The sequence below is a fragment of the Ranitomeya imitator genome, chromosome 4, assembly GCF_032444005.1.
Source record: "Ranitomeya imitator isolate aRanImi1 chromosome 4, aRanImi1.pri, whole genome shotgun sequence".
NCBI classification, from domain to species: domain Eukaryota; kingdom Metazoa; phylum Chordata; class Amphibia; order Anura; family Dendrobatidae; genus Ranitomeya; species Ranitomeya imitator.
Window position 1 is genome coordinate 425,191,149 of NC_091285.1, and position 14,825 is coordinate 425,205,973.

Genomic DNA, 14,825 nt, shown 5'->3' on the forward strand with positions numbered 1-14,825 from the left:
GTTGGCCCTGGGTTCCTCCTAATGCAGGACAATGCCAGACCTCATGTGGCTGGAGTGTGTCAGCAGTTCCTGCAAGATGAAGGCATTGAAGCTCCTCATCAGGAGGGCGTTAAACTAGAAGAAGAGGGGACGGGAAGAAAAACATTAGACTCGAACAAAGACAACCCAGGAAAACATACTCAGAAGGGAGGTAAGAACATTTCTAAAACAATCCACAGTGAGGAGATTGGAACAAAAAAAAATCCTCTAAACTGCATGCTCGCAAACGCCAGAAGCCTGACAAACAAGATGGAAGAACTAGAAGCAGAAATATCTACAGGTAACTTTGACATAGTGGGAATAACCGAGACATGGTTAGATGAAAGCTATGACTGGGCAGATAACTTACAGGGTTACAGTCTGTTTAGAAAGGATCGTAAAAATCGGAGAGGAGGAGGGGTTTGTCTCTATGTAAAGTCTTGTCTAAAGTCCACTTTAAGGGAGGATATTAGCGAAGGGAATGAGGATGTCGAGTCCATATGGGTTGAAATTCATGGAGGGAAAAATGGTAACAAAATTCTCATTGGGGTCTGTTACAAACCCCCAAATATAACAGAAAGCATGGAAAGTCTACTTCTAAAGCAGATAGATGAAGCTGCAACCATAATGAGGTCCTGGTTATGGGGGACTTTAACTACCCGGATATTAACTGGGAAACAGAAACCTGTGAAACCCATAAAGGCAACAGGTTTCTGCTAATAACCAAGAAAAATTATCTTTCACAATTGGTGCAGAATCCAACCAGAGGAGCAGCACTTTTAGACCTAATACTATCTAATAGACCTGACAGAATAACAAATCTGCAGGTGGTTGGGCATTTAGGAAATAGCGACCACAATATTGTGCAGTTTCACCTGTCTTTCACTAGGGGGACTTGTCAGGGAGTCACAAAAACATTGAACTTTAGGAAGGCAAAGTTTGAACTGCTTAGAGATGCCCTTAATCTGGTAGACTGGGACAATATCCTCAGAAATGAGAATACAGATAATAAATGGGAAATGTTTAAGAACATCCTAAATAGGCAGTGTAAGCGGTTTATACCTTGTGGGAATAAAAGGACTAGAAATAGGAAAAACCCAATGTGGCTAAACAAAGAAGTAAGACAGGCAATTAACAGTAAAAAGAAAGCATTTGCACTACTAAAGCAGGATGGCACCATTGAAGCTCTAAAAAACTATAGGGAGAAAAATACTTTATCTAAAAAACTAATTAAAGCTGCCAAAAAGGAAACAGAGAAGCACATTGCTAAGGAGAGTAAAACTAATCCCAAACTGTTCTTCAACTATATCAATAGTAAAAGAATAAAAACTGAAAATGTAGGCCCGTTAAAAAATAGTGAGGAAAGAATGGTTGTAGATGACGAGGAAAAAGCTAACATATTAAACACCTTCTTCTCCACGGTATTCACGGTGGAAAATGAAATGCTAGGTGAAATCCCAAGAAACAATGAAAACCCTATATTAAGGGTCACCAATCTAACCCAAGAAGAGGTGCGAAACCGGCTAAATAAGATTAAAATAGATAAATCTCCGGGTCCGGATGGCATACACCCACGAGTACTAAGAGAACTATGTAATGTAATAGATAAACCATTATTTCTTATTTTTAGGGACTCTATAGCGACAGGGTCTGTTCCGCAGGACTGGCGCATAGCAAATGTGGTGCCAATATTCAAAAAGGGCTCTAAAAGTGAACCTGGAAATTATAGGCCAGTAAGTCTAACCTCTATTGTTGGTAAAATATTTGAAGGGTTTCTGAGGGATGTTATTCTGGATTACCTCAATGAGAATAACTGTTTAACTCCATATCAGCATGGGTTTATGAGAAATCGCTCCTGTCAAACCAATCTAATCAGTTTTTATGAAGAGGTAAGCTATAGACTGGACCACGGTGAGTCATTGGACGTGGTATATCTCGATTTTTCCAAAGCGTTTGATACCGTGCCGCACAAGAGGTTGGTACACAAAATGAGAATGCTTGGTCTGGGGGAAAATGTGTGTAAATGGGTTAGTAACTGGCTTAGTGATAGAAAGCAGAGGGTGGTTATAAATGGTATAGTCTCTAACTGGGTCGCTGTGACCAGTGGGGTACCGCAGGGGTCAGTATTGGGACCTGTTCTCTTCAACATATTCATTAATGATCTGGTAGAAGGTTTACACAGTAAAATATCGATATTTGCAGATGATACAAAACTATGTAAAGCAGTTAATACAAGAGAAGATAGTATTCTGCTACAGATGGATCTGGATAAGTTGGAAACTTGGGCTGAAAGGTGGCAGATGAGGTTTAACAATGATAAATGTAAGGTTATACACATGGGAAGAGGGAATCAATATCACCATTACACACTGAACGGGAAACCACTGGGTAAATCTGACAGGGAGAAGGACTTGGGGATCCTAGTTAATGATAAACTTACCTGGAGCAGCCAGTGCCAGGCAGCAGCTGCCAAGGCAAACAGGATCATGGGGTGCATTAAAAGAGGTCTGGATACACATGATGAGAGCATTATACTGCCTCTGTACAAATCCCTAGTTAGACCGCACATGGAGTACAGTTTTGGGCACCGGTGCTCAGGAAGGATATAATGGAACTAGAGAGAGTACAAAGGAGGGCAACAAAATTAATAAAGGGGATGGGAGAACTACAATACCCAGATAGATTAGCGAAATTAGGATTATTTAGTCTAGAAAAAAGACGACTGAGGGGCGATCTAATAACCATGTATAAGTATATAAGGGGACAATACAAATATCTCGCTGAGGATCTGTTTATACCAAGGAAGGTGACGGGCACAAGGGGGCATTCTTTGCGTCTGGAGGAGAGAAGGTTTTTCCACCAACATAGAAGAGGATTCTTTACTGTTAGGGCAGTGAGAATCTGGAATTGCTTGCCTGAGGAGGTGGTGATGGCGAACTCAGTCGAGGGGTTCAAGAGAGGCCTGGATGTCTTCCTGGAGCAGAACAATATTGTATCATACAATTATTAGGTTCTGTAGAAGGACGTAGATCTGGGGATTTATTATGATGGAATATAGGCTGAACTGGATGGACAAATGTCTTTTTTCGGCCTTACTAACTATGTTACTATGTTACTATGACTGGCCCGCCCGTTCCCCAAACCTGAATCCGATTGAACACATCTGGGACATCATGTTTCGCACCATCCACCAACGTCACGTTGCACCACAGACTGTCCAGGAGTTGGCGGATGCTTTAGTCCAGGTCTGGGATGAGATCCCTCAGGATCCGCCGCCTCATCAGGAACATGCCCAGCCATTGTATGGAGGTCATACAGGCATGTAGAGGCCACACACACTACTGAGCATCATTTCCTTGTCTTGAGGCATTTCCACTAAAGATGGATCAGCCTGTAACTTCATTTTTCACTTTGATTTTGAGCATCATTCCAACTCCAGACCTCCATGGGATATTAGTTGTGATTTACGTTGATCATTTTTAGGTTTTATTGTTCTCAACACATTCCACTGTGTAATGAATAACATTTAAATCTATTTTCAAGTTAAGTTGCAAAAATTGAGTGAAAAACAGACATGATTTAAAGCGTTTATTGTGATAAATTTGTATTTAATTGGAGACTTGCAGCCATCTAAAAATACAAAAACAGGTGTTACTCACCCTTCCTAGGTCCAGAGATGCATTTCCAGCATTGCCCCAGTCTTTAGTTACAACCCGCAGCGGTGACGTCACGACTTCAATGCACAAAACCGCTGTAACCAATCACTAGTCTCAGCGACTCAGCCATTGTAGATGGCACAAGCCGCTGAGCCCAATGAATGTCTGTCAAGGTCACGGAAGCTGTAACTGTGTATTTGTACATTGAATATACCTGGCCATCGATACAGCTGACAATAGCTAATCAGTGAGGGTACCGAGCTTCAGACTCGCACTGTATGACCTATCCAAGGATATATCATCAATAGCAAAGTAGTGGATAAGCCCTTTAACCTTTTGTAAATGTGGGCAATGCCAATTTCCCACCAATATCACCTGATATCAGAGAGAATATGACGGTGAAATAAAAATGAAGACCCATGTATCACGAAAAAAAAAAAAGACGCAAAAATTACTTGAATATCTGTACAAGCTCTTTAAACCACATGTGCAAAAACACCCCCAAAATGTGCTTGGTCAAGAACAATGGAAAAAGTTCCAGTCTTGAACTGGTTAAAAAATAATTTCTTCAGCTTATGGGTAGGTTGATCTTTTTCCTACACAATCTTTTATGTGAAGGTTTATATAGGAGAGTACATGGTCGACTGAGACGCCTGCTCTTCTTAGGTGTTTGCTAGACCTGGTGCTAAAGCACCAAGTTGGCAGAGAGCCGCAAGCCACACAATATGGGCCTGCGAGCCACAGGTTGGGGACCCTGCTCCATGAGTAGGTGATAAATGTATTTCGTGGGAAAACCTCCCTGTTCCTTGTCTTCAGAATGTTATGTACCCCCTATATTTTACCCATACAGGCTTTGTACAGCATGATCCAAGTAAATATCGAGCACCGGCATACAGCTTTGGAAGTCGGCGCTTCAAGTTTGTTGATGACTGTTCTCCAGGCCCAGGGTACTTGGTGCCAGCTAACATCACCATGAGGGGAAAAGATGGCACACCTGCGTATTCTCTCTATGGCAGACCCAGGGATCTCAATATGTTCCAGACTCCAGGACCAGGTATAGACTCTACCCCAAATAGTGACTGATTTAACCCCTTAGTGACGGAGCCAAATTTTTGAAATCTGACCAGTGTCACTTTATGTGGTAATAACTCTGCAATGCTTCAACAAATCCCAGTGATTTTGAGATTGTTTTTTCATGACACATTATACTTTATGATAATGGTAAATTTAGGTCAATATGTTTTGTGTTTATTTATAAAAAATATCAAAAATTTGAGAAAAATGTTATAAAATTAGCAATTTTCAAAATTTGAATGATTATCCCTTTAATCCAGATGGTCATACCACAGCAATCCATTAATAAATAACATTTACCACATGTTTGCTTTACATCGGCATCATTTGTAAAATGTTATTTTATTTTTTTAGCATTTTAGGAGGTTTAAAAATGTAGCAGCAATTTTTCATTTTTTCAAGGAAATTTACTAAATTTATTTTTTTAGGGACTTATCCATGTTTGAAGTGACTTTAGGGGTCTCATATATTGGGAAACCCCCAAACGTGATACCATTTTAAAAACAGCCCCCTCTGACACATCAAAAACTGCTGTCAGGTAGTTTATTAACCCTTCAGGTGCTTTACAGGAATTAATGCAAAGTGGTATGACAGAAATGAAAATGTGTATTTTTACCACCTAAATGCATCTAACTTCTGAACAGGTTACAACAGCCGGCAGATTGTAAGGCCGCTATTTGGTCATGAATTGCCACCGCAAACATCAGGACCACAAAATCATGATCTGAGGGCACCAATTGGGATAAAGAGGAAGCCCCCACACTGTTAACCATTTATAATGATGTAGTCACTATTGACAGCAGCATCTAAGGGGTTAAACAGATTTGGACGGTGCAAACACTGATCGTGGCTGATGCAGAAAGTTGTCAGCTATAGTGCACAACCGACAGATGCTGGATTGTCACCTGTATGGGGAGGCTATTCTCTTATATGTAAGGTCAGTTAAAAGGCGTATTGGCGGTCATTAAGGGGTTAATAGAGGTTCAGAATTTGTACAGGAATACGAGGGGCGATCCAAAAGTAATGATAATCAATACTAAACACAATGAATATAGTCAAAAAATAAATTTATTTTTCTACATAGTCTCCTAACAAGTCTATACATTTAGTCCATCTCTTTTCTAAACTTAGAATTCCCTTCGAAAAAAATTCTTGATCTTGACCCTCTCTTCGATCTGCCAATACAACTTCTTCAACTTTTTTCACGTTTTCTTCATTGAGGGACGTGGATGGGCGTCCTTCACGATGGTTATTTTCCATCGATGTTCTTCCCAGCTTAAATTCCTTGGCCCAGCGTGCAACTGTGGAATATGGAGGAGAAGAGTCCCCCAATGTTTCCACCAAGTCGCTGTGTATGTCTTTGGTAGTCACTTTTTTCAAGCAGAGGTATTTGATGACAGCTCTGAGCTCGTTTTTTTCCATTTTGATGTTCACTCCTCGGCAGTTCATATTCAAATGAATGTAGCTCCCGGGAATCGTGGTCTATTTAAGTAATTTTTTTTTCCTGGACTAGTGGGTACCTAAGAGAGAAGAAAACATTTTATTTTACTTTCTGTGTGCAATAGAAATAACCGATTATCATTACTTTTGGATCGCCCCTTGTATGTCTAGAGAGGTACCCTCACCCCCCTCCCTCCATCCCCCTAAAATAAGGTGCATGCTTACAATTTAAGGTCCATTTTGAGCACTGCTGGTAAGCATCCTACAGAACAGTATAGGTCAGATGGACACGCGGACACTTGATAGAGTGGCATCTACATATACCCCTACTACATGGTATTATCACCTGCAGCCCCATGGAGCTTTTACTGCTATCACATCGGCAGGGTGCAGTTACAGTACAGACCAAAAGTTTGGACACACCTTCTCATTTAAAGATTTTTCTGTATTTTCATGAGTATGAAAATTGTACATTCACACTGAAGGCATCAAAACTATGAATTAACACATGTGGAATTATATACTTAACAAAAAAGTGTGAAACAACTGAAATGATGTCTTATATTCTAGGTTCTTCAAAGTAGCCACCTTTTGCTTTGATGACTACTTTGCACACTCTTGGCATTCTCTTGATGAACTTCAAGAGGTAGTCACCGGGAATGTTTTTCACTTCACAGGTGTGCCCTGTCAGGCTTAATAAGTGGAATTTCTTGCCTTATAAATGGGTTTGGGACCATCAGTTGTGTTGAGCAGAAGTCTGGTGGATACACAGTTGACATAGAAAAAACTCAGAAAAAATACATACCATGAGATACAGCCTTCCCAAAACCCTGTCTAATGACAAATGCACACTTAAGGTACCTTCACACTCAACAACTTTACGAGAACGACAACGATCCGTGACGTTGCAGCGTCCTGGATAGCGATCTCGTTGTGTTTGACACGCAGCAGCGATCTGGATCCCGCTGTGCCATCGCTGGTCGGAGCTAGAAGGCCAGAACTTTATTTGGTCGTCAGGTCGGCGTGTAAATGCAGGCACATGCTCATGTGGCATGTCATCGCCAACCGCCAAATCATCCATGCTGGATTGGCAGGTGGAATTAAAAGGGAACCTGTCACCATTTTTCTGTCATACCAGCTAAAAATATCATCAACTGTGTCATCTTCATCGCTGTGAGAAATTTTGCACCTGCGCAGTGTCTCGCGCTTGCAAAGTAAGCTTTGCCCAACTGCGCGCAAAACCGAAAAGCAGAAGTGCTCATGTGCCAGACAGACCTGATTAAAATACAGGCGCGGGAGAAATTAAAAAGGTTTTTCAGGGCTATACATGGGGAGTCAGGGGTTTACATGAATGTTTAGGGAATGCAGCGCAGATGCTGAGTAAGATGATATTTTTAGCTGGTATGACACAAAAATGTTGACAGGTTCCCTTTAAGAGACTAATGCATCATACTTTGTTATTTTTGAATATTTGCTGCTCCTCTCTTTTAACCGCTTTGACAACCATCTTAAGCGAAATCTGTACATCCAACCTATACTCAACCTGGTTGTGTATTTAGCCTCTGTGACGACTATGTCAGCTGTATACCCTAGGCCTCCATCACACGTGTGTATAAAACACGTATGTGTAAAACCAGTACCGGTGTCATTCGTGTGTCTCTTTTTACCATCAGTGTCATCCGTGTGTCCCTTCTTACCATCAGTGTGTCATCCGTGTGTCCCTTCTTACCATCAGTGTGTCATCCGTGTGTCCCTTCTTACCATCAGTGTGTCATCTGTGTGTCCCTTCTTACCATCAGTGTGTCATCCGCGTGTCCCTTCTTACCATCAGTGTGTCATCCGTGCGTCCCTTTTTACCATCAGTGTGTCATCCGTGCGTCCCTTTTTACCATCAGTGTGTCATCCGTGCGTCCCTTTTTACCTTGAGTGTGTCATCCGTGTCCCTTTTTACTATCAGTGTCATCCGTGTGTCCCTTTTTACCATCAGTGTGTCATCCGTGTCCCTTCTTATCATCAGTGTGTCATCCGTGTATCCGTTTTACCACCAGTGTGTCATCAGTGTGTCCCTTTTTATCATTAGTGTGTCATCCGCGTGTCTCTTTTTACCATCAGTGTATCATCCGCGTGTCCCTTTTTACCATCAGTGTGTCATCCATGTCCTTTTTACCATCAGTGTGTCATCCGTGTCCCTTCTTACCATCAGTGTGTCGTCCGTGTGTCCCTTTTTATCATCACTGTCATCCGTGTCACTTTTTACCATCAGTGTGTCATCCGTGTGTCCCTTCTTGCCATCAGTGTGTCATCCGCGTGTCTCTCCTTACCATCAGTGTGTCATCCACGTGTCCCTTTTTACCATCAGTGTGTCATCTGCGTGTCCCTTTTTACCATCAGTGTGTCATCCGCGTGTCCCTTCTTACCATCAGTCTGTCATCCGTGTGTCCCTTCTTACCATCAGTGTGTCATCCGTGTCCCTTCTTACCATCAGTGTGTCATCCGTGTCCCTTCTTACCATCAGTGTCATCCGCGTGTCCCTTCTTACCATCAGTGTCATCCGTGTCCCCTTTGACCATCAGTGTCATCCGCATGTCCTTTTGATCAGTGTGTCATCCGTGTCCCTTCTTACCATCAGTCTGTCATCAGTGTGTCATCTGTGTCCCTTCTTACCATCAGTGTGTCATCCGTGTCCCTTCTTACCATCAGTGTCATCCGTGTGTCCCTTCTTACCACCAGTATGTCATCCGTGTCCCTTTTTACCATCAGTGTGTCATCTGTGTCCTTCTTACCATCAGTGTGTCATCCGTGTCCCTTCTTACCATCAGTCTGTCATCCGTGTCCCTTCTTACCATCAGTGTCATCCGCGTGTCCCTTTTTATCATCAGTGTGTCATCTGTGTCCTTCTTACCATCAGTGTGTCATCCGTGTCCCTTCTTACCATCAGTCTGTCATCAGTGTGTCATCCGTGTCCCTTCTTACCATCAGTGTCATCCGTGTCCCCTCTTACCATCAGTGTGTCATCCGCGTGTCCCTTCTTACCATCAGTGTCATCCGCGTGTCCCTTTTTATCATCAGTGTGTCATCTGTGTCCTTCTTACCATCAGTCTGTCATCCGTGTGTCCCTTCTTACCATCAGTCTGTCATCCGTGTCCTTTCTTACCATCAGTGTCATCCGTGTGTCCCTTCTTACCATCAGTGTGTCATCCGCGTGTCTCTTCTTACCATCAGTGTGTTATCCGTGTCCCTTCTTACCATCAGTGTGTCATCCACGTGTCCCTTTTTATCATCAGTCTGTCATCCGCGTGTCCCTTTTTACCATCAGTGTGTCATCCGCGTGTCCCTTTTTATCGTGTGTGATCCGTGTCCTTCTTACCATCAGTGTGTCATCCGTGTCCCTTCTACCATCAGTCTGTCATCCGTGTGTCCCTTCTTACCATCAGTGTCATCCGTGTCCCTTCTTACCATCAGTGTGTCATCTGTGTCCCTTCTTACCATCAGTGTGTCATCCGCGTGTCCCTTCTTACCATCAGTGTCATCCGTGTCCCTTTTTACCATCTGTGTCATCCACATGTCCCTTTTTACCATCAGTGTGTCATCCGCGTGTCCTTTTGATCATCAGTGTGTCATCGGTGTCCCTTCTTACCATCAGTGTGTCATCCGTGTCCCTTCTTACCATCAGTGTCATCCGTGTCCCTCCTTACCATCAGTCTGTCATCCGTGTGTCCCTTCTTACCATCAGTCTGTCATCCGTGTGTCCCTTTTTATCATCAGTGTGTCATCCGTGTCCCTTTTTACCATCAGTGTGTTATCCGCGTGTCCCTTCTTACCATCAGTGTCATCCGTGTCCCTTTTTACCATCAGTGTGTCATCCGCGTGTCCTTTTGATCATCAGTGTGTCATCCTTGTCCCTTCTTACCATCAGTGTCATCCGTGTCCCTTCTTACCATCAGTCTGTCATCTGTGTGTCCCTTCTTACAATCAGTCTGTCATCCGTGTGTCCCTTCTTACCATCAGTGTCATCCGTGTCCCTTCTTACCATCAGTGTCATCCGTGTGTCCCTTCTTACCATCAGTGTGTCATCCGCGTGTCCCTTCTTACCATCAGTGTGTCATCCGCGTGTCCCTTCTTACCATCAGTGTGTCATCCGTGTGTCCCTTTTTATTATCAGTCTGTCATCCGCGTGTCCCTTTTTACCATCAGTGTGTCATCCGTGTCCCTTTTTACCATCAGTGTGTCATTCGCGTGTCCCTTCTTACCATCAGTGTGTCATCCGCGTGTCCTTTTTATCATCAGTGTGTCATCCGTGTCCTTACCATCAGTGTGTCATCCGTGTCCCTTCTTACCATCAGTCTGTCATCTGTGTCCCTTTTTATCATCAGTGTGTCATCCGTGTCCTTCTTACCATCAGTGTGTCATCCGTGTCCCTTCTTACCATCAGTCTGTCATCCGTGTCCCTTCTTACCATCAGTCTGTCATCCGTGTGTCCCTTCTTACCATCAGTGTGTCATCCGTGTCCCTTCTTACCATCAGTGTGTCATCCGTGTCCCTTCTTACCATCAGTGTCATCCGCGTGTCCCTTCTTACCATCAGTGTCATCCGTGTCCCCTTTGACCATCAGTGTCATCCGCATGTCCTTTTGATCAGTGTGTCATCCGTGTCCCTTCTTACCATCAGTCTGTCATCAGTGTGTCATCTGTGTCCCTTCTTACCATCAGTGTGTCATCCGTGTCCCTTCTTACCATCAGTGTCATCCGTGTGTCCCTTCTTACCACCAGTATGTCATCCGTGTCCCTTTTTACCATCAGTGTGTCATCTGTGTCCTTCTTACCATCAGTGTGTCATCCGTGTCCCTTCTTACCATCAGTCTGTCATCCGTGTCCCTTCTTACCATCAGTGTCATCCGCGTGTCCCTTTTTATCATCAGTGTGTCATCTGTGTCCTTCTTACCATCAGTGTGTCATCCGTGTCCCTTCTTACCATCAGTCTGTCATCAGTGTGTCATCCGTGTCCCTTCTTACCATCAGTGTCATCCGTGTCCCCTCTCACCATCAGTGTGTCATCCGCGTGTCCCTTCTTACCATCAGTGTCATCCGCGTGTCCCTTTTTATCATCAGTGTGTCATCTGTGTCCTTCTTACCATCAGTCTGTCATCCGTGTGTCCCTTCTTACCATCAGTCTGTCATCCGTGTCCTTTCTTACCATCAGTGTCATCCGTGTGTCCCTTCTTACCATCAGTGTGTCATCCGCGTGTCTCTTCTTACCATCAGTGTGTTATCCGTGTCCCTTCTTACCATCAGTGTGTCATCCACGTGTCCCTTTTTATCATCAGTCTGTCATCCGCGTGTCCCTTTTTACCATCAGTGTGTCATCCGCGTGTCCCTTTTTATCGTGTGTGATCCGTGTCCTTCTTACCATCAGTGTGTCATCCGTGTCCCTTCTTACCATCAGTCTGTCATCCGTGTCCCTTCTACCATCAGTCTGTCATCCGTGTGTCCCTTCTTACCATCAGTGTCATCCGTGTCCCTTCTTACCATCAGTGTGTCATCTGTGTCCCTTCTTACCATCAGTGTGTCATCCGCGTGTCCCTTCTTACCATCAGTGTCATCCGTGTCCCTTTTTACCATCAGTGTCATCCACATGTCCCTTTTTACCATCAGTGTGTCATCCGCGTGTCCTTTTGATCATCAGTGTGTCATCGGTGTCCCTTCTTACCATCAGTGTGTCATCCGTGTCCCTTCTTACCATCAGTGTCATCCGTGTCCCTTCTTACCATCAGTCTGTCATCCGTGTGTCCCTTCTTACCATCAGTCTGTCATCCGTGTGTCCCTTTTTATCATCAGTGTGTCATCCGTGTCCCTTTTTACCATCAGTGTGTTATCCGCGTGTCCCTTCTTACCATCAGTGTCATCCGCGTGTCCTTTTTATCATCAGTCTGTCATCCGTGTCCCTTCTTACCATCAGTGTCATCCGCGTGTCCCTTTTTATCATCAGTGTGTCATCTGTGTCCTTCTTACCATCAGTGTGTCATCCGTGTCCCTTCTTACCATCAGTCTGTCATCCGTGTCCCTTCTTACTATCAGTGTCATCCGCGTGTCCCTTTTTATCATCAGTGTGTCATCTGTGTCCTTCTTACCATCAGTGTGTCATCCGTGTCCCTTCTTACCATCAGTCTGTCATCAGTGTGTCATCCGTGTCCCTTCTTACCATCAGTGTCATCCGTGTCCCCTCTCACCATCAGTGTGTCATCCGCGTGTCCCTTCTTACCATCAGTGTCATCCGCGTGTCCCTTTTTATCATCAGTGTGTCATCTGTGTCCTTCTTACCATCAGTCTGTCATCCGTGTGTCCCTTCTTACCATCAGTCTGTCATCCGTGTCCTTTCTTACCATCAGTGTCATCCGTGTGTCCCTTCTTACCATCAGTGTGTCATCCGCGTGTCTCTTCTTACCATCAGTGTGTTATCCGTGTCCCTTCTTACCATCAGTGTGTCATCCACGTGTCCCTTTTTATCATCAGTCTGTCATCCGCGTGTCCCTTTTTACCATCAGTGTGTCATCCGCGTGTCCCTTTTTATCGTGTGTGATCCGTGTCCTTCTTACCATCAGTGTGTCATCCGTGTCCCTTCTACCATCAGTCTGTCATCCGTGTGTCCCTTCTTACCATCAGTGTCATCCGTGTCCCTTCTTACCATCAGTGTGTCATCTGTGTCCCTTCTTACCATCAGTGTGTCATCCGCGTGTCCCTTCTTACCATCAGTGTCATCCGTGTCCCTTTTTACCATCTGTGTCATCCACATGTCCCTTTTTACCATCAGTGTGTCATCCGCGTGTCCTTTTGATCATCAGTGTGTCATCGGTGTCCCTTCTTACCATCAGTGTGTCATCCGTGTCCCTTCTTACCATCAGTGTCATCCGTGTCCCTCCTTACCATCAGTCTGTCATCCGTGTGTCCCTTCTTACCATCAGTCTGTCATCCGTGTGTCCCTTTTTATCATCAGTGTGTCATCCGTGTCCCTTTTTACCATCAGTGTGTTATCCGCGTGTCCCTTCTTACCATCAGTGTCATCCGTGTCCCTTTTTACCATCAGTGTGTCATCCGCGTGTCCTTTTGATCATCAGTGTGTCATCCTTGTCCCTTCTTACCATCAGTGTCATCCGTGTCCCTTCTTACCATCAGTCTGTCATCTGTGTGTCCCTTCTTACAATCAGTCTGTCATCCGTGTGTCCCTTCTTACCATCAGTGTCATCCGTGTCCCTTCTTACCATCAGTGTCATCCGTGTGTCCCTTCTTACCATCAGTGTGTCATCCGCGTGTCCCTTCTTACCATCAGTGTGTCATCCGCGTGTCCCTTCTTACCATCAGTGTGTCATCCGTGTGTCCCTTTTTATTATCAGTCTGTCATCCGCGTGTCCCTTTTTACCATCAGTGTGTCATCCGTGTCCCTTTTTACCATCAGTGTGTCATTCGCGTGTCCCTTCTTACCATCAGTGTGTCATCCGCGTGTCCTTTTTATCATCAGTGTGTCATCCGTGTCCTTACCATCAGTGTGTCATCCGTGTCCCTTCTTACCATCAGTCTGTCATCTGTGTCCCTTTTTATCATCAGTGTGTCATCCGTGTCCTTCTTACCATCAGTGTGTCATCCGTGTCCCTTCTTACCATCAGTCTGTCATCCGTGTCCCTTCTTACCATCAGTCTGTCATCCGTGTGTCCCTTCTTACCATCAGTGTGTCATCCGTGTCCCTTCTTACCATCAGTGTGTCATCCGTGTCCCTTCTTACCATCAGTGTCATCCGCGTGTCCCTTCTTACCATCAGTGTCATCCGTGTCCCCTTTGACCATCAGTGTCATCCGCATGTCCTTTTGATCAGTGTGTCATCCGTGTCCCTTCTTACCATCAGTCTGTCATCAGTGTGTCATCTGTGTCCCTTCTTACCATCAGTGTGTCATCCGTGTCCCTTCTTACCATCAGTGTCATCCGTGTGTCCCTTCTTACCACCAGTATGTCATCCGTGTCCCTTTTTACCATCAGTGTGTCATCTGTGTCCTTCTTACCATCAGTGTGTCATCCGTGTCCCTTCTTACCATCAGTCTGTCATCCGTGTCCCTTCTTACCATCAGTGTCATCCGCGTGTCCCTTTTTATCATCAGTGTGTCATCTGTGTCCTTCTTACCATCAGTGTGTCATCCGTGTCCCTTCTTACCATCAGTCTGTCATCAGTGTGTCATCCGTGTCCCTTCTTACCATCAGTGTCATCCGTGTCCCCTCTCACCATCAGTGTGTCATCCGCGTGTCCCTTCTTACCATCAGTGTCATCCGCGTGTCCCTTTTTATCATCAGTGTGTCATCTGTGTCCTTCTTACCATCAGTCTGTCATCCGTGTGTCCCTTCTTACCATCAGTCTGTCATCCGTGTCCTTTCTTACCATCAGTGTCATCCGTGTGTCCCTTCTTACCATCAGTGTGTCATCCGCGTGTCTCTTCTTACCATCAGTGTGTTATCCGTGTCCCTTCTTACCATCAGTGTGTCATCCACGTGTCCCTTTTTATCATCAGTCTGTCATCCGCGTGTCCCTTTTTACCATCAGTGTGTCATCCGCGTGTCCCTTTTTATCGTGTGTGATCCGTGTCCTTCTTACCATCAG

At 44.6% G+C, this 14,825-nt stretch overlaps 1 protein-coding gene across 4 annotated transcripts in view; it reads left to right on the forward strand.

Annotated features, from left to right (window-relative positions):
* CIMAP1B (ciliary microtubule associated protein 1B) overlaps nucleotides 1–14,825 on the forward strand; it is an 80,759-nt gene that overhangs the window by 57,315 nt on the left and 8,619 nt on the right. For all 4 annotated transcript variants that reach the window (XM_069765485.1, XM_069765487.1, XM_069765486.1 and 1 more), the window contains one exon: nucleotides 4,525–4,728. In XM_069765485.1, the coding sequence (XP_069621586.1) occupies nucleotides 4,525–4,728 (204 nt within the window). The remainder of the gene's footprint in view (nucleotides 1–4,524; nucleotides 4,729–14,825) is intronic.